The sequence below is a fragment of the Colius striatus genome, chromosome 6 (assembly GCF_028858725.1).
Source record: "Colius striatus isolate bColStr4 chromosome 6, bColStr4.1.hap1, whole genome shotgun sequence".
Taxonomy (NCBI): Eukaryota; Metazoa; Chordata; class Aves; order Coliiformes; family Coliidae; genus Colius; species Colius striatus.
In genome coordinates, this window is record NC_084764.1 from 5,565,529 (window position 1) to 5,584,971 (window position 19,443).

Genomic DNA, 19,443 nt, shown 5'->3' on the forward strand with positions numbered 1-19,443 from the left:
GTGGGAAAGGCAATTTTAAAACAATTCCTAACTCACAGTTGTTACTGTATAAACTAAAGTGCTGTCAATACCCAAAATAGTCACTAATAAATAAATGCCTTAAGTTTTTGCATCTGGTAGAGGACAAAACAAACCAATCAGCTGTTGAAAGACTTAGATTATCTAATTGTTCTTCTGAAGCATTCTTCTGGTTTCTATCAAAACCTGCAGCAAACTTCATATTAATTTCCTGCTAAACATTTTATATCTGTTCAATCATTAAATTAATTACTAAATTGTTTTAATGCAGATTGTATTTAGTCTTCAAATTGTTCTCTCATCAGGTATCCAGTCCAAAAATCACCATCTAACTTTTTCTAACTCTTTTATCCTCAAAAACTTCAGAACAGACTCAGAACTTTCAAAGTTACCAAAAGCTCTGTTAAGTGACCACCACCTTGAGACTAATGGCTGTGGTTAAACAAGAGCAAGTTGTGTTACTTCTTAACAAACATCTAAGCTTTAAGAAAGATATTTACCCATACAGAATAAACAACAGCACGCCAGAAACTGTGAGATAGGATAACAGCCCTCATTTAAAAATGAATTTTAGACTGAAGCTATCTGGGTCCAGCTTTCTTTATGGTAGGTCTTTGTACACCTCATGGCAATGGAATGATTGACCTCCGTTATCAAATACCCATTTCTATCAGCAGCTGACAGATGGAACAAAGCACCTGAAAGTTTTCCCTATGATAAGAGTGTTAAGATTCATGTTTTCCAAGAAAATTTCATCTACATATGTCATTTCATCTACATATGTTTAACAGCCATCTGAAAAACACTACTCTAAAATCAAAACAACAACAAAAAAAGATACAGGGCCATGAAAGGAGTAGAGAGGTCAGAAAATGAGAGAAAATATGAAACTTGTATCTGATGGAAGAAATCATTCAGGAGGAGACAGAAAAGGACACCAAGAAGGTGAAAGTGGGTTTCTGTCAGATCACGAATAAGAAGTATAAACATATACATAGTAGGAAAGATTCAGTCCCTAGCATCATAACAAAAAAGTATGGTGATCAATTTCAAAATGTGTTCATAAATAAAGCATGTGTTACATTAACATATTATCTTACTTTCCCAGCCAAAATGGCATGTGCAACCACTGTTTAATGATTTTACTCAGAACCACAAGGCATCTTTCTCCTGTCTGCTCTTTGCAGAAAGCCTTCTTCCCAAAACTCAACATTCAGTGGTACTGCCTGTCCTTGAGGCACTGTGGGAAAGAAATATGCCCTAAGGAGCACAAAACTCTGTTTGGATTCACAGCCTCTGAGGAAGCTTATGAACAAAACATACCAATGAGCCTTGCTCTCACGAAACTATACAGCCTTAACAGCAAAATAAAGAATTACCATGGGTCTGAGGTCAGTTTTAATTGCAGGACAGCAAAGAGGCCAGAGGCAAAACAAACAGTCATATTCCTGATCTAAAATCAGTAACTGGATTATTTTCTAGCTGCTCAGGTGCACTTAAGTCCTGGTCTACGTGGATCCACCAGACTGCACTAGTGCCTCTCCCAGCACAGACAGTGGTGCTCATCCGGCTCCATGCTAATACAGCTTAGGAGGTAACCCAGCAGAAGACTATTTCCTTTACTTGTAAGGTATTAACGACTCAATGAAGAGAAGATGCTATCAGACATGTTTAGGAATTAGAAAACTAAGATATTTTCTCAGGAGTGGCTCATTGCAACTGCACCAAGTTCCCTGGCAAATGTGAAAGCAAGTGATAATACCCTCTGTCTGCAATGATCACAGTAACTGCAGAGAGTAGGTTTCATTCCAAATTTTAGCACATTAAACCCCCTCCTTGTGTACACTTTGCTAAGTATCTGTTTCATCTCTACTTTTTCAGACATCTATGTAGTTTAATATTACTTCACAGATCAGAAAACCTTGTTCTTCTGCATTTAGTAAAGTCCTCTTCCTGATAACATGGTTTAAGTATTCTGCATTTCACGTACAGAAAAAGATATCCTTGCTTGTCTTCCTATTTTAATTGCCCTGAAAATGCAAAGTTGGCTATTCTTGTCCTCAAAAGTTACTCATTGGTATCCTGCCTACCAAATAAAAAACACAGAAGAGCTTAACAATATTCTTAAATGTATTAATTAAAGGGCCAAAACAAACATGATGTGTTACACAGGTATATTCAATAGAGAATAGCTCAGCCATTGAATTCAGCCTTTCCTTTATCCATATGCTAACAATGACCTAGTGCTTCTCTGCTGATCAAAGTAATAACATAGGAATAATAGTTCTTTATCCTCTCTTTTCTTCCCACACTGAGTTTAAGAAACAAAGATTTCCTACTGCCAAAACTGCTGAAATACTGAAGTAAGACAAGATGGGAACAAACAAGTGGGACGCATGTAACAGCCTGATCGACTACAGTAGGTAATGGTGTTTGGGACCACTAGGACATTGCTTCAGTGGATTTACATGATGACAACACTCACCCTGCTTTCCTTGACATTTTTGTAATAAATCTATCTTTTTGCCTATTCAGTTTAAGAAAGAACACATAAATACAGATTTTCTACAATGCTTTCCTTACTGATGGTTACATTTAGGTAAGCATGCATACGTTATAGGTGGACAAACAACTGGATGCTGCAGAGTAATCCTTCTGCCATCACAACTTCCTTACTGACATGCACCATTCTTATGTGAAGTTTCAGTATCAGGTTCAATAGTTATTTGCTTTTTGTCCCCTAGAGTTATAAGTTTAAGAAGATGTAAGTTTAGAAAACTGGCATTTGGAAATAAACAGCCACTTCACTGCCTGTCTGGCACTTTGAATTCTCTAACATTCTTACTTAATCAAAAGCTCACATTGAAACCATTTAATTTCATCATGTGGTGTTTTGAATTATTAAAATATCATAATCAGGATCTGAGTTTAGTGGTATATGTGTGTGTGTGTGTGTGTGTATATATATATACATACATACACCAGCTTCATGCAAATAACCATCATAATCTTTTCCAGTTCTTTTCAAAGGTCTAAGTTCAGTTCTGCAGAAGCCACCCTATCCTGTTTTAAATCACATTGCTTACTGCAATGTTAATCTAAGTGTGGGGTTTCTTCACTCCCTCTGATTTTTCAAGTCTGCCCATTATAACATCTAGTCAGTAAGTAAACATTGAGCGTTGAAAAGAATCCTCCAAGGACATCCTCAGCGAGCAGAGTTATGGTTTGTGACAGGGTTTCTAAGTTTTTTATCCATTGACCTGCACCAACTGAACAGCAAAAACACCGCTCTCACAAAGCAGCTTTGCTTTAAAAGTGGATTCTCCCAGCTCAAACAAATATCCACTGGCTGTTTCTGAATGAAGTCCAACAATCTTCTGCCACCAATACAAAACAGGAGCACCGTAAGCAGCGAGCGGCCTAGGCCTCAGGTAAGGCCCAGAGGATTACTTTTCCTTCTCTTTATGCCTAACACTACCATCAAATGTGGCAGCGAATAACAGTAACAACTACACTCCTAGCTGAGGGCGTATACACAAACACAAGCTGCCATGGAGGTAAAAGGTACAACATAGCAGCTAATCCACAGTAGCTCTTCTTGGCCTCTGACAAATGCAAGGCAAATCAAGCAGGTAAACCAAATTCAGCCTCGCCTGACACACGCTAAGTGCTTGTGTATGAAGTGTTACTAGCTGTCAGGTGAGCAAGCTTACTTGTTCAAATATTCCAGCCCTCAAAAGCTGAGTTTCTTACCTCTTCTCCATCCAATTGGTGTAAGCGCACTGACAAAACATTCGAGGGGACAAAAGACCGAAATCTCAGCTGCCACACAGAAAATATATATTCCTCATATCTCTGTTTACAGCATTGAAAGTTTTATCCATAAAGCAAGATTAAAAATGGGAGGGAGCGAGGATACAACCTTCTATGCTATCTTAGTTTCCTCACAATTTTAGCAGTTCTCTGGGTTTTTTTCCCAACACATGCTCTTTCCATGCTTTGCATTTTTACATCAATTTATTAAGAGATACTTCCAAACTGATATGGGCACCTAAGATACTTTTCTTTCTGAAAGAAACTTACACTTGAGACATACACCTCTCATTAGAATACAGTAAGAATTTCCTGTAGTAGCATCTCTAGAATAAGCCCTGACACAAACATGCATATCCATACAGAAGATTAAGTCAAGATCTCTACAGAAAACTTGCATTACTATAGTATTATTGTAGGCATACTTTTGACATATTTCTTTATAAGCATATAATCTCTAATACAGACAAATGTAGTGGCATAAAAAACCTGAAGAGGTGTTTTGTTTGGAGGAAGATTACATTCTCCTCTTTCCCCTCTCCCACTTAACTTGCTTTGATATAGTTATACCAACAACCATTTTCCAGAGTACACTATATGTCAGATCTTAAAGCAAATCAGAATCCCCAGAGACTTTTTTATAGCAGTGACTTAAATATAACTCTGATATAGAAGAGATAACTGCTTTAAAAAAAAACAGATAGGTTATTTCATATGAACCTAAAGCCCTCAGCCTCCACTAAACTCAAGTTGAATGAATAAAAGATGTGTATATAGAACTAAAGCATGAGCTCATACCATTTCAGTTTGAAATGAAAAAGAAGCAATTCTAATTGCTTTTCTGAGTAATGAAATCTAATTAAAACTGGATACTGTCCTATATACAGTACTTTACATTGCTATTTTGCTTTTGTAAGTAAGGCTTTATATCGTTCTCCAAGGAATGAGACAGCATTTCATTCATCTCTGTTCAACCTTTCAATTGCTTTTAAATAGAGAGAGGAGTAGCCAGGAGGGCACAGTCTCTGAATTCTCCAATTGCCAAAATAACACTCACAGGTAGGGCCTAATTTACTACTTTGATTTTTTAAAAAGCTATACAATATATAAAAATATCAGAAACATATACACCAAAGTTGGCACGTCACAGCTCTGCTTCCATGATTAAAGTAGCAGAAAAATGACTGTCAGAAAAACAAACCTCTTTAATTGTTCAACTAGAGCTAAATCTTGTCCCAAAAGGGCAGTTACCAGTATTTATGCAGACCTCTGATGACGCATCCACCTATCCATACACTCTGCTCAATGCAACAACAATAACCGTTACCCCCACACACACTGCCGTTGCTTCACTCCTCCTCTCTCTGTGTACACAGAACACAAACTGGTTTTGCTTGGGTTTTACTCCCTCCACCCAAGACCATGATAAGGGAACTATGTCCCAAAAAGCTCCAAGGGGACCATTTTTTATTTCATGCCATCTAAAACAATCCTTAGGGTGCACCTTGGCCTGTCAAATCACACGCTTATTAGTTTACAGATTGTGTTATACCCAAAAGGAGCTAAACTCGCTCATTTGAACAGTCAGAAGCACAAGGCAGTATCTTAAGCAATTTCAATGATATACAAGCAAGAGATGGACTTCATAAAGAATGTCTTTAAACGCTGGGAAGAGGTTCATGCTACTGTCCTGTATTTTGTACTTTGCCCTCATTATTTCACCAGACTCCAAATGTCATGAGGCGCTCTTATACCTACACATTAAAGGAATGACAACACAAACCAAACACTTCTGCTTCACTCAGAAAAAAAGGACGAGTGTTGGTCTCATACAGGCCTATCACTTGTGTTCTATGAAATCCATAGAGGTTTGTTCTTAGGAAAAGAAACTGCAAATCTAACAACGCACATAAAGATGTTTCAGTACGAAAGAGGAACCTGACTTCTGCTGTTTCCTGAATGCAATGAGAAAAATAATCTAAAGGAATGTATAACCATATGCAACACCGTGGAGAGGGAAACCTACCCCAGGAGATCAGCAACAGGGTAACAAAAAGGATGCATAAGGCTAAATAAGACGAATCACAAACTGCAGTAGGCAACGCACTGGGAGTAGAACGGGATCAGACTTTATTCCGTGGCTTTAAAGAGGTATTTCCTAGCGTGCACGTCCACCGGTGCAAAGGTAACGTTGCGCTAAGCTTTATGTACACTTAACAGGCACCGCTCATCAGCAAGGACAGGGACTTGGCACGCAGCACCTTCCCTGGGCTGCCGGCGGCTGTTCCGGGCTTCAGCCACCCGCAGGCCTGCGCGCAGCCCGGCGCTGCCGGCAAGAAGCGCGCACCGCGCTGAAGCCTCCGCGCGTTAGCGGCTGCGTTGCATCATGCGGCCGGTACGTACGCACCCGGCGCTGCCCGCGCCCCGCGCCCGCCCTGCCCGACGGCAGCCGCACGTCTGACATCTCCCCCTGTGCCTCCGAGCGGGGAGCGGCGGGGCGGGCGCTGCCGATCGCCCCACGCGGCGCCGACACCCTCCGGGCGGGAGGTGCCGGCGCCGCGCTCCCGACGGCCGTTGCGCTGCCCGTGACACGGCGCCGGTGTCCGGTCCGGCCCGGGCGCGCTCCCCTCTCCGCCGCCTCTCTCTTGCCCCCCTCCCGGGCCTCGCCGCGCACGCGCCACCGCCCCCCGCGCGCACGTGCGCCCGCAGGTGCGCGGCGCTGCCGCCGCCCCTCCCCCCGCCCGGTGCCGCCGCTGCGTGTCCCCCCCCTTCCCCCCCCCGGGCACTGAGGAGCGGGGGGGTGTCCATCGGCCGCTCCGCACGGGGAAGCCGCGGCTCCTGCGCCGCTGTATCGGGGCGCATCCGGGGAAGGGGCCTGTCCCTTTAAGAAGAGGCCCGGCTGCTGCGGCCGCTGCCTCGCAGGGCCGGGCGGTGGGGGGGGGGGGGTGCGAAGCCGCGGCCTTGCCCCGGCGGGGCCCCGCGATCGCCTCTGGTAGTGCCAGCCCGGCGTGTCCTTGCGCGGTCGCGGCGGTGGCTCACCTCGGTTGCGGGCCCGGCTGCGCCGCGGCGGCGGCGGCGGGGGGCTGGGGGTGTCTCCGGGGCTCGCTCCCCCGCTCGCTGCACCCGGCCTCTCGCCCTGCGTTACCGGGGCCGGTGCTGCCTGTGTCCTGACGCGGGGCGCTCTCGACTCCTGCCTCGCCAAGATGGCGCCCGCGCTGCTGCTGAGGAGGAGGCGGCGGCTGCGGGCGCTGGGACGGCGGCGGCGGCCACTTTCGCTCACTGAGAGGAGAGGAGCAGGGACACGGGGAGCCATGGCGGGGGGGAGGAGAGGCGCCATGGCCAGGCCTGAACAATCGAACCCCGCATGCCTCCCCGCCGCCCAGGCCCCGCGCCTCGGCCCCGCCGCCCCGCTCGCCTCGCCGCAGCCGCAGCGCGCCCCCCCGCGCCCACACTGCGGGTGCCGTCCCCACACGCAACCCGCGGGGGGCCCGCGCACATCGATGCGCTCCTCTCCGCGATTGGTAGAGTCTGGCGCTGACGGAAATTGCCGAAGGGACTCGGCCAAAGCGGCCGGCTGAGCTCGCGATTCTCGCGTGAGGCGGGGCAGGCTCTCGCGATGCTGGCGCGGGGAGGTGGGTGAGGGCCGGAAGTGACGCGGCCTCGCCCTTGAGCCGCCGGAAGGGCGGCGGGACGAGCTGGGCTGTGGCGGCCGAGGCTGGCGGCGGCCCCGACCCGGGCCCGACCCCGGCCCTAGCCGCCCCGCGAGGCTTCCCCTCCGTACCGCGCGGAACGCAGCGTGTGTCCAGCACGGAACAGCCCGGCGCAGCCGACCCCGCGGCGGAAGGCAGCGTTGAGGTGCAGCCGGCGCGAGAACCGGGCGCCGTTTCGGTTAACGGCAGCACGGGCAAAGACGGGGTGCGGGCGGCGGGGCTGCGGGCGTCTCGCCGCATCGCCGGAGCTCGCGGTGAGGCGCAGTCACCAAATGGTGGGGGGTGGAAGGCATCTCCAGCCCAAGCCCCTGCTAAAGCACTTTCCACTCCGTCAGGGGACACAGGAACGTGTCCAGGTGGGGTTGGGAACCTCCAGAGCAGGAGCCTCCACACCCTCCCTGGGCAGCCTGGGCCAGGGCTCCCTCACCTCAACACCAAACAAGTTTCTCCTTGTGTTTACATGGAACTTTTTGTGTTCCAGCTCACGTCCATTACACCTTGTCCTGTCACTGGACCCTACAGAAAAAGGTGTTATCCCATTCTCCTGGCACCCACCGTTTACATGTTTATAAGCATTTATAAGGTCCCACTTCAGTCTCCTTCAGGCTAAACAGGCCCAGGTCTCACAGCCTTTTCTCATCAGAGAGATGATTCAACCCCCTGATCATCTCAGTACTGGAGTCTTCAGAAGTTCCCTGTCTCTCTTGAGCCCAGAACTCCAGATAAGGCCTCACCAAGCCAGAGTAGAGGGGGAGCAGAACCTCGCTCACCCTGCTGGACACACTGTGCTTAATACACTCCAGGATGCCATTGACCCTGAGGGCACATTGCTGGCTCATGGTTAATTTGTCATCAACCAAGACTCCTGCATTCCTCTCTGCAGAGTTGCTCTCCAGCCTGAAAGTTAATAGTGAGAAGGCTGCAGGATAAGGGTGATGGAGCCATGAGCTTTTGAGCATAGCTGTATCTCCCCAAACAATACATTAAGTAGGACATAGACGGTAAATCATTGTGACTGATTAAGCCTGATTACTTATTGCCTAGAGATAGAGATTAGTACCTCATGACTAAGTTCTGTATCAACCTAGTACACGGTAGGTACCACAATTACTAGGAGATTAAAAATCAGCCTATGGCTACTGCCCCAGTAAAGCTTCACTGCAGATCTGTCCTTAACCTGGTACAATACATCCCTAACCACAACCAGCAGTCACGTTGAAAAGCGTACATGATGTTGTCATGTGTTGCTGCCAAGCTTGGGAAAATGCCAACCTGGCACTGAGCAGCAGGACAAAGCCTTATGGCTTATTTAAAATAAATTCTTTGGGGCTTCTTTAAGAAAATTGTGATTCTCAGCACTAATGAGCAATGACTGTATTCCATCTCTTTCTCTTCTTTATGCTGTTCCCAAAAGAGAAGGGAAAGCTGCAGCCAGGTTTACCCAGGAGGGTTTATGCTACTTCAAGGAGTCTTGTGGCACAGATGCAGCTCCAGTCCCTGTCTGGAAATCCTCATTCAGTTGCAATACCAGCCAGAGATTTACTTCTTGGAAAAGGCTGAGAGCACAGTCCAGTCTCTCACTGAGATGGGTGCCTTTAGCATTTAGTTTGTATCCTGCACAGAGACTCTAGACCACCTACATCTCAGACTTGATTTCACACCCTACCTCCTCTTCCTTCCATTAGCTGATGTGCCACCATTTTCTCTCTGCTATTAGGACTGGATGTGTTAACCAAATCACTCTCCAAACTAATTTTCATCGTGTAGAAAGCCAACAACAGTTTATTGCAGCACTGGGGTGCATGTGGGATCTCTCCTAACATACACACACACCCCCAAGAAACAAAAGAGCACTCCTTAGATACATCAAAGAAAATGAATATTCATATTGTTTCCAAGAAATACCTGCCTACCTACTACAAATGCAATAGAAGGTGATGTTTAACATCATTATATATGTTTAGCATGTGCCACTTTTAGCTCATTACTGTTTCAACTTGAAGATTCATGTTACAGTTAATGAGACCAAGATCTCGCCCTGGGCACCATGGCTGCGCTGAAACTGTTTTGAAGCTGTTTTTCTGCTTGATCCCATGATTTATAACCAAAACAGGACTATCTTGCCCTGCTTTTCTGGCTGATCCTGCAGCCTCCTCCTCCCAGGTCTGCACAAGAAATAAGTGGGCACTGCCACATTTAACCCTTTGCATGTGATTCTCACATCATTCATCCCATTACTATGGTCACTCAACTCAAAGCTCAAATCACACTTGTATGAAATCAATTTGGGGAGCATCCCTTATGGTGTTAAATGAGGAGGGGTCTATGGGGGTCTCTGGTACCAATTTCCTGTGGAAAATTGGTGCTTCATTAATTTTGACTGCTTCCATACATTCTTTTCAGTTGCCCTCTTGATACATCCCCTGCCTATGATTATGCATCCACTTGTAGGAGAGGTTTCCAAAGTCACTGCAAGAGGGTCCAGGTTTATACAATTGAGGAAACATATCTTGAAATTTCAAGTGCAGAAATATCTGGTGTCACCCTACCTGTTGGATTCCACCCAAAGCTTGGCCAGGGCTCAAGGATGAGCCTAGAGGAGCATTTATATTTGTACATTAGATGTCTGGTTTCAGAGCCCTGCTCCATTTTGGTCCCAACCACATTGTTGAGAAATGTGAGCAAAACCAGAATAGACCAAGGCTAGATGTTACTGTTACTTAATGAGCATTCCAGCAAAGCCTTTATAAATTGGATGTGATTAATGCTATACACATTAGATGTATGAACTCATCAACTTGCAAAGGATTCCCTGTTGGCTTTGTCTGCTTGGTGAAGAAACTGAAGTAACAGGTCAGATTGAATTAAACCAAACTCCATATTCAGAGTTTAAATAAGTATTGCAAGCAGATTTTAAATAAAGTACAAGAAACTTTCCCTTGTGTGATCTTCTTGCAAGATGTAGAAGCAAAAGAAACTATCAGTGAAATGATAGTAAAAGTGGCCATTTTCACTATCTACAGCACAAGGTATTTAAAGCAATTGCAGAAGTGTTGTTATCAGATGTGACATTCAATAGATCTTCAAAATGCCATTTGAAATACTCAGGACCAGATGAATTCCTTGGATAATTTTATTGAATAAATAGATTCACAAAAGGATTGGCTTCAGCAACATCATGAGTACCACTTCCAAAAACAATTCTACAAATAGCCCAATGCAAAACTGAACTTGTAGTCTTTTTCCTCTTAACAGACTGTTCTTTTCTCTGGTGCCATGCCTACTTTTGCATGCATTTCACATTGGAAATTCAGATGTCAGGCTCTTTTTTTCCCATGAACTATGAACAACCTCGTTTTTTTTTGGCAGCTCTCTTCTAAAAACAAAAAGTTTTCAGATATGGCCTCTCCCATCTGTGAAGCATCTGACCTCTTGTGGTTATCTAATCTCCTCCTAAATCCTCAATAATGGGATTTACTTCTCTGAGCCCTTAAGTCCTTCCCAAAGGTTCAAGTCTGTGCTTGAGTGCTTTGTTAAACCAGAGCAAAGAAAAAGACCTTCCATGAAAACAGACCTGCATTCTCTTTACCTAATAAATATTTTAAGACACTTAGAACTACAAAAATGAATTGGTAACAGGATTTGACCGTGTTAATTCACTCATTGTGATGAATGAGGATGTTTGAGCATTAAGTTTTTCACCCAAATTTAATACCAGCAATGTCTTACATAGCCCTCTTAAGATTACACCATTGAGAAGACAAAAAAGAACCAGACCAATACCATTGCTTGTTTGGTTTGCATGGACCTGTTCTGGCCATTAGTGCAGGAAGTCTAGCTCCTTAAACAAAAAAATCTCATTCCCTCCCCCTGCTTCAAAAATAAACAAGCAATTACAGAAATGTGCACCACACAAGAGCCACTGCCTGGACATGCAACAGTACTGGTTCTAGGTAACAAAAAAGTGCTGCTTGACTTGGGGTTTTGCTTTGTTTTTAATATAACATATGATAATAAATTAGGAAGACAAAATAAATACTTTTAGAGAAATAAAACTGGTTGGCCAACAAGGACAACATTACTCAGGGAGAGCCAGAATATGCAAAACAGCTCAGCAGTAAGGATGACAGAATAAGAGAAAGACAGAACATGATTTGGGGATGAAGTGTTCTTACCAAAACAAAGCAAGTCTGTCAGCTCCAGCTACTTCACTAGTGCCTGCCTCAATTCATTCCCTCACATGTACACAGCCCCTATTGAGCCTTGAGGTTCTCAGGCTCAGGTTAGAGTTAATAGAAGGCACATGTGCTTGTGCCTTAACATCTGCAGCTGACCATCCACAATACTAACTTGAGGTGGATTTGTGCTAATTACAACACATGCAGCTAGGTAGGTAGAGACACCATCAGTTCTGCTGCTGCACACAGGAAACAAGGTACATGGCATAAAGCAGGGTGTAGAAAAAGAAAGCTGCTGTAGCTAGGTCCTTCAGAGTTTACTTATCACAGCCTTAGATCAATTCACTAAGCAGGGACATACCTACCTCTGTGCTTCTGAGGTGATCTCCAGACCCAGTCTGACAAGGACTTAAATGATCATGCACTACATCTGTTGGGTCAGACATCAAGTTATCCATTAGAGATGAGTGGAGCAGCAGAAGGTACATAGCTTTCAGAGCAAGTTCTTTAAGCAGAGGAGCTGGAAAGGGCCTCAAGGACTGTATGTCAGGATTCTCCTGTGTATCCCAATGCAAATGAAAACAGTTATCTAAGTAGTAAAAATTATAGCAAAGCTTTGCATCAGATTCTTCTGCAGTTTATAACATACATCCCAATACCAATCTCTACTTTCAGTGCTACTGAATGATTGCAACTTCTCAGGCCACCTGTGCACAAGCCTATGATGTTATAGAAGGAGTTTGGGAGGAAGAATTGCTTCCTTAAAAAAGCCAACAAAACCCAAACACAAATCCCTTCACCAGAGCAGTGTAGAGCCAAATTTGATCAGGACTAGTTAATGCACCTTAAAAAGAACCACATTGAACTTGCTGATAATATAAGACATTGACTATTTTGAATATTGCTATCAGCCCTGCCTGCTGGTTCCTTTTAGCTAGAGCAGACCCAAACAAAACCACAAACATGGTTCAGCTGTCACATTCTGGCAATGTTAAACCTTCTCTGAAAGAGTGTCCTGAACAAAGCTGAAGTTTCTCTTGTTCTCCTCTCAGCCTCCTCTTCTCCACACTAAACACCCCCAGCTCCCTCAGCTGCTCCCCATCACACTTGTGCTCCAGCCACTTCCCCAGCTCCACTGCCCGACTCTGGACACGCTCCAGCCCCTCAGTGTCCTTCTTGTTGTGAGGGGCCCAGAACTGAACCCAGCACTCGAGCTGCAGCCTCACCAGCACTAAGTACAGGGGCACAATCCCTGCCCTGGCCCTGCTGCCACACTGTGTCTGACACAGCCAGGATGCCCTTGGCCTGCTTGGCCACCTGGGCACACTGCTGCCTCATGTTCAGCTGCTGTCAATTGACACAGGTCTTTTCCTGCAGGACAGCTTTGCAGCCATTGCAAGCCATTCAACAATGAGCTTATTTTGCTTAAGGGCCTTTATTTCAGATAAAGTTTTACATTTATTCTGAAGGTTAAAGGTGACAGCAGAACTTCAACAGATGTTCATGGCAAAGATCAGCAACAGCTTAGAGGAGAGAAAGAGTTCAAAGAATGAAGTACCTGACCTGAGCTCAAGAACCATGCAGTTTAAACATCTCTAAGTCTTTACACTGAATCAATCCTGTTTCACCTATTAGTTTCAGGAATTGGAAAGTGACTTTACAAGTTCACCAATGCATAAAACAGTTACATCCACTGAAACTTTACTGTAATGAAATGGGAATTATGACATGATATAAAATGGTAGCATCTCAGGATCAAAAAAAAAAACCAAGCCAGAGTTAGTAAACATTCTGACTGAAAGATGTCACATAAGATTAATCCTATGACAGGACAGTCTCAGGTCAAGAACACTTCACTGGGAAATGTGACTTATTAGAATAAATTTCCTGGTACTGATATAAAAATATCCCATTATGACCATCAGGCTCCAATCATCTACATCTGTATCTCAATAGAATAAAACAAACAAACAAAAAACTCCAAACCACCTTTCTGAGCAGGCTTCAGATCTGATGAATCTTGTACCTAATATTGAATATTTAAGGGATTAACACAGGGATCTGTTACCAAGGTGAGCATATTCAAGTGTGTGTGAATGTAGGCTTTCTTAACAGGGAGAACGAGGACAAGAAAGCAGCAAGCAAGAAGACTGCTGCTAATCATAATTCTCTATGCTTTTTAACTATATTTTAAGGACTATTCAGTAGACACCACTTCATTCCCACTTCTCTTAAGAGGAACAATAAGCTATTCAAAGGAGGTTTTGTGAGAAGACTCAAAGACATCTAGCAGCATGGGTCTGTGGGAGTTTGAAACATATTTTTAATAGCTTCACAAAGTCACATTTATATGTTTTTTTGAGAGCATCTGTATAAACCTAACCTTCCCTGTTCACCTGTCTTAACATTGTTCCACCACAGAAGAAATGCTCATGGGAAATCCTGAAACCACAAGCTTACAAGGAAACAAGCCAAGCAAATTCTTCTACATAGATACAGTCCTTCACAAATCTGTCTGGCCTGAATCCCTCCCTGGGGCTGCAGCTCCTCATGCACTCCTCCTGGGTTTCTCCTTCTTGGCTGGCAGAACTCCAAGCACTTTCTACTCTAGCACCTCCTCCCCACGTTGTTGCTATTAGCTTCTCCGGGTACAGATGTCCCCTCTGATATGGAGTCTTTAATGAGCTGCAGGTGGATCAAGACTTCACCATCCCCCTGCATGGGTTGCAGGGAAACAGACCAGCATCTTGTCACAGGATGAAGGGGAGTCTCTGCCAAAGCACATCAAACCCCTCCTCCCTTGCTGACCTGCACGGTCATTCACCTATCATCCTACTTCCATCACCTCCTCCTATTTTTGCACCCTAAGAAATGATCAAAAAAGCATTCAATGTCTCAGACCTACATGTGGATCACATGTACAAGATCATCTGCTACCTCATCTGTATTGGAGAAGTGAGACCCTGGGAGATATTGAGAGGAAAATTTAAACAAGCTAAGGCACTTTGCATCAATAAATCGGCCAAGAGTCAAAACATGCAGACAGGGGAAGTTTAGGGCTTGAGGTTTGTTGGAATATGCAGGGTTGGAGGGAGAAAAGGCAGCCTGCAGCATAACTGGACAGCCTTCCAGGAAGTATTTTAAGGGAAAACTGAAAAGAGATGATGATGATGATGGGTTTCACAAGGAATTTAGTCAAGTAGTGAAAACTCTGATCCCTTGGACAATCAGTCACAGTCTTCTCCAAGATATGATGGAGATTTATCAAACATTATTAGTGTTTCATAGTCAGGGTAGACTTTCTTTGTCAAAGCTCTGACAGTGCACAAACTCAAAAGTATTTAAGAATGCAGCTGGCAGGATGAGGTGAAAGCAGAGAGGAGCCAGAAAGCAGGAAAGAAACGTGAATATCAGCTGTCAAATTTAAATAATGTCTAAACCCAAGGGAAAAGAGAAAAGCCTAGATGAATTGCTTTGAGGGAAGCTGCTTAGGGAAAACTGTTCTCTGGATGAGAAGGTTCCATTTCCCAAGTAAACTGGGGGATACTGACATCTGACTTGAGAAAGGGCAAGTAAACTGGAGTGCATTGAGTTTGTCTGGTGTGACCTGATGCAATTTTCACCCAAACTGATAAGCAATGGGATCATTTTTGCAATTAACTTCTACCAAAGGTGACAGTGACCGATGCAAGACAAAACCCAGCAGCAAATGTATTCCAGGAAGCACCTCGACTTTGAGTTCACTCTGGTCTTGGCACCTGCTGAGAGCTATTCATAGCATAAGTTGAGAAACTCTGGCTTGTTATTACATGACAGTGTTTGTACCAAACCGTGTCTAAGCCTCACTTGACTTGAGCGTCACTCACGCAGCTCATTCAGTGGCTGCTGGTGCTGAGGTCTAAAGATCAGTATTGTTAGCATAGACTGTCAGATATGATGAGCCATCAGGCAGTGACTCTGACCTTAAAAAAAAGCCTTTTTGTAAAGAAAACAATGCTTATATGCCTCTTCCTAGGTAAAAGGAGCAAGGGGTTTGCCACAGTGAGGAGGAGCACTTTTCACATGACATCACATGAGAAGGCGTGTCAAGAAGGTAGAATTACACCTCATATTGCTGTACATCATGCTCTATAGTTCTCATCACAGCTTATGCAAACATCTTGCTTGCACACCATAAAGCACACCTGGTTTTCTTATAAGACAGTAAATGCTTACTGCCACTGCAAACCTGGCAGAACTATTGCTAATGCCACATCTCCATCCAACACTTCAGAATGTGTCCCATAGTTTCTTGTTCTTCAAATGTGGGGCATGATCCAGGCTGGTTTCCTCTAAAAGGACCCACCTGCCTTGCCAGAGGGTCACACTGCTACTTTAATTAGCTACATTTCTGCAGTGTTCTGCATTTCCTACCACTTCTGTTTCATTTACTGTCCAGTAAATGATAAAATAAGAAACACAATTTTCTCAGACCGCTGTCAAGAGATCCTTGGAAACACTTGCATCTTTTGGAGAGGGACTATTGCCAGGAAAGTTCCTGCTCTCGTGCCAGCAACAACTGCGTGCACTAGTCATCTTTTTCCACTCAGTAGGTACGTTGCCAGCAATGGTAGAGCTGCCTTTCTGTGCCTCAGCCCTGATCTAAATGGAGAACTCTCATAATCAGTTCCATTTTTGTGACTGAGATGGTCCTTGGCCTGTCTTTTACAGCAGCCAAAGAGATGAGTAGTCTTCTGTTGTGACAGATGTATCTAGTGAGAACTAGACCCATGTTCACCAGCCCATTTCCTGGTAGCTGTTAAAGAGCTGAGCCAACCATAGCTTAAACATCTTCTCTATTAAACACCTCTTTGGGAAAGAAGAAATGTTCAACTCTTCTTGAGCTTCTCGGTGTATGTCAGCACTAGTGTGTACCCAGCAAAAAGCCAGACCCCTCACAGAACACAGCCATCAGCTTTCAGAGGCATCGCTGGCCTTTGTGAGATGTGCAAAACTGCAAGCTGGTATTCAGCAAGACTTTATACCTGCAGACAAAAACTCATGGTGGACACAAACCCACCTGGAAGTTTAACTTGTGTGAAATACCATTTAACAATCAATCATAAGTGGTTTGGGTTACAAAGTGTAACAGGATTGTTGCTCTGCAAAACAGGGCAAGGCTTACAGCTATTTCACCATCCATTTCCCAAGTTTCTCCACTGATCTCACATTAGTGGTTGTTCCCTTAAGTCAGGTGAAAAGGGAGTCTCTAAGTAAAATGTACAGTAAAAATGTAGCAATTAAACTGCTTCTCTGGAGAGACTGAGAGAAATCCAGAACACCACCTGAAATGGAAAGAGTAAAATCTCTCCTGATCATCTGCTTAGTCTTTTAGAGACTTACAGAAGAGGAAGAGGCATATTTGCTCTGTGTATCTTCCCAGATGAACCGTTAGAAGCCTTCCCTCTCTCAAAAACATTAACTAAAATGAGTAAGCAACAGCTCCTGTCGAATACGACAGGCTTCCGAGTCCATTGATTCCATCTGCTCGTACTCTTCTTCAGGTTGTTCCATGTGTCCTGTGGCTGGCGACGACCACACGTCCAGCCCGTGCTCCAGGGAGATGTTATGAAGCACGCAACAGGCCAGGATGATGTGGCTGGATTTCTCTGGAGAGTACTGCAGGGTGCCTTTGGACCCATCCAGGCAGCGGAAACGAGACCGAATGGTTCTGAACGTCCGCTCGATGACGTTGTGTGTGGCAGAATGAGCCATGTTGTAGCGATACTCAGCGGGCGTCTCGGGGATGTGCAGAGGGGTCATCAGCCACGTCCGGAGAAAGAACGAGCTATCACCTGTCAGCAATGGAAAAGGAGGAGGAGGACAGGTTACACACCTCCAGGTAACCACAGGTTTCAGCTCCTGGCCCTTGGTTCTCTGCTTCTGCAGACACACAATAACTTATTTCTCTGGCTAAAACAGAAGGCAGGAGAAAGCATGAAAGAGCAACAGTTACTTGGGTTTATAGACGTGACAAGCAATGAAATAAAGGGAATTTCCAGGGGAAACCTGGAAGAACATGGAGGAGTTTTGATAATTCATTTACTACATAATACAGTGAAAAACAGCTAGACCAGGACCCTACAAAGAATTGAAAATGACATAATTCAGCTTAGAAAAGTGTAGGATACTGAAAAGAAGGTCTTAACAGAATGAATCTAAGCTAATACATCCAATAACCCAACTGCATAAAACACAGATGGGAAGCCACTGTTCTAGACTTCCAAGGGACGGATTGTCCCAACTGCATCTCAAGGAATTGACAGGAAAGCAACCAAAAGTAAACGTAGCACTTGTGCACCAAGGCTCTAGACTCAAGAAGGAGGTGAGAGATAACAGACCTGCAGAAAACTTGACTTACCGAGGAGCCAGCCGTCTTTATGCAGCTCAGTTTCAAACTGGCTCGTAAGGGCTGCCTGTTGTAACACCGTGCAGTCAGCCAGGCTGCCTGGCCAGTGCGTCTCTGCACTCAGGAGGACTCCTCTGGCATCACACACCATCAGGCAGTTCAGAGAATGGAGACCTTTTCTGTTCACGTAGGACAGGTCCTCAGCATTCGGTGCTTTGATTGCCACGTGGGTGCAGTCAACCACCCCCAGCACTCCCGGCATGCCTGCCAGCCCATAAAAGTCATCCTTCAGGTTCTGTACAGCAGCTTCATCCTCAGGGAAGTGAATAAACTGCGAGGCTCTTTCCACCAACGCCTCGGTTACATTGGCAACGCAGCGGCTCATGGAGGCCTGACTGATGCCAATGGCATCCCCCATGCGAGTCTGGAAGGAGCCGGAGGTATAGAAACCCAATGCGGCGAGTATCTGCGTCTCGGGGCTGATGGCCCTGGAGCGCTGCGTAGGGCGAGAGAGGCTGGCTCCCAGGAGATCCACCAGGTAGTAAATGAACTGCCGGGGAAAGCCGTACATGGACACCAGATACTCATCCGTGACATCCTCCAGCTTGAAGCGATCCAAAGTCCTGTGTCCGCGGCCATAGAGCAGGAGGTCGCAGTCAAGGACCGCGATAGGTACAGCCATGGCTAACGGCTGGGAGGGGTTCCCCTGGGGCTCCTCTGTCACCGAGCCTTCCCAGAGTCTTTACCTGCAGAAAACAAAGGGGAAAGGAGGCTCGGAACAGTTTCTACTGGTCAGCCCTTCAGTTCCCGTTGCCATTTTCCTTTTACTCAGGTTACCCTGCGAATCTTTTTTACTTCCTTATATCTGCTTGAGTACACGGGTGTCGAAGCAGGATGGCTCTCTGCGGAGCTGAGGGCTCTCCAGCCCTGCCACGCCGGAGGGGGACCTGGCGCTGGCAGCAATTTACTTCCCGCGAGGAGCAGGGGTGCTGCTGCCTCACGGCAGCCCGGCCGCGTTCGGACCCGGGATGGCAGATAGCCCGCCCCGCTGGCGTCGGGTGGGCCCCGTCCCTGCCGCCCGCCCCCGCGCACCGAGAGGCAGCGCAGCCCCGCGCCCGCCGGCCCGACCCTCACCTGATCCCGCGCCCTGCGGGGCCGCGCTGCCCGCCGGCTCCGGCCCGCGCCACGGCCCCCGCATTGCCCGCGGCAGATTCGCCACAGCGAGCGGCTTCCGTCGGGAGCGGCCGCGGGCGCTTCCCCTCTTCTCGCGGCCCCGGCTGCCTCCGCTGCCGCCCGCCGCGGCGCGGGGGGGCGGGGAGTGACGGCGGCGGGGCGG

The 19,443-nt window shown here is 46.0% G+C and overlaps 2 protein-coding genes across 5 annotated transcripts in view; both read right to left on the bottom strand.

The window, feature by feature from the left end:
• Positions 1–7,224, bottom strand: part of INO80 (INO80 complex ATPase subunit) — a 70,354-nt gene extending 63,130 nt beyond the window's left edge. For 2 of the 3 annotated variants that reach the window (XM_061997985.1, XM_061997984.1), the window contains exon 1: positions 6,871–7,224. The gene's annotated coding sequence lies outside the window, so the exon portion shown is untranslated. The remainder of the gene's footprint in view (positions 1–6,870) is intronic. The other variant, XM_061997986.1, reaches the window with a different exon arrangement.
• A 3,436-nt stretch (positions 7,225–10,660) lies between these two features.
• HARBI1 (harbinger transposase derived 1) lies at positions 10,661–19,390 on the bottom strand. Of its 2 annotated transcripts, XR_009818917.1 has the most exons (4): positions 19,242–19,390; positions 18,120–18,853; positions 17,102–17,553; positions 10,661–12,276 (listed from the first exon to the last, which is right to left on the bottom strand). XR_009818917.1 is itself a non-coding variant. In XM_061997991.1 (3 exons), exons 2-3 carry the CDS (start codon positions 18,787–18,789, stop codon positions 17,177–17,179), a joined length of 1,047 nt encoding a protein of 348 aa, XP_061853975.1. In that variant the 5' UTR covers positions 18,790–18,853; positions 19,242–19,390; the 3' UTR covers positions 10,661–17,176. The 2 variants fall into 2 exon arrangements, 1 of the variants encoding a protein (XP_061853975.1); XM_061997991.1 differs by having other exon boundaries at positions 10,661–17,553.
• Between the last annotated feature and the right edge of the window lie 53 nt (positions 19,391–19,443).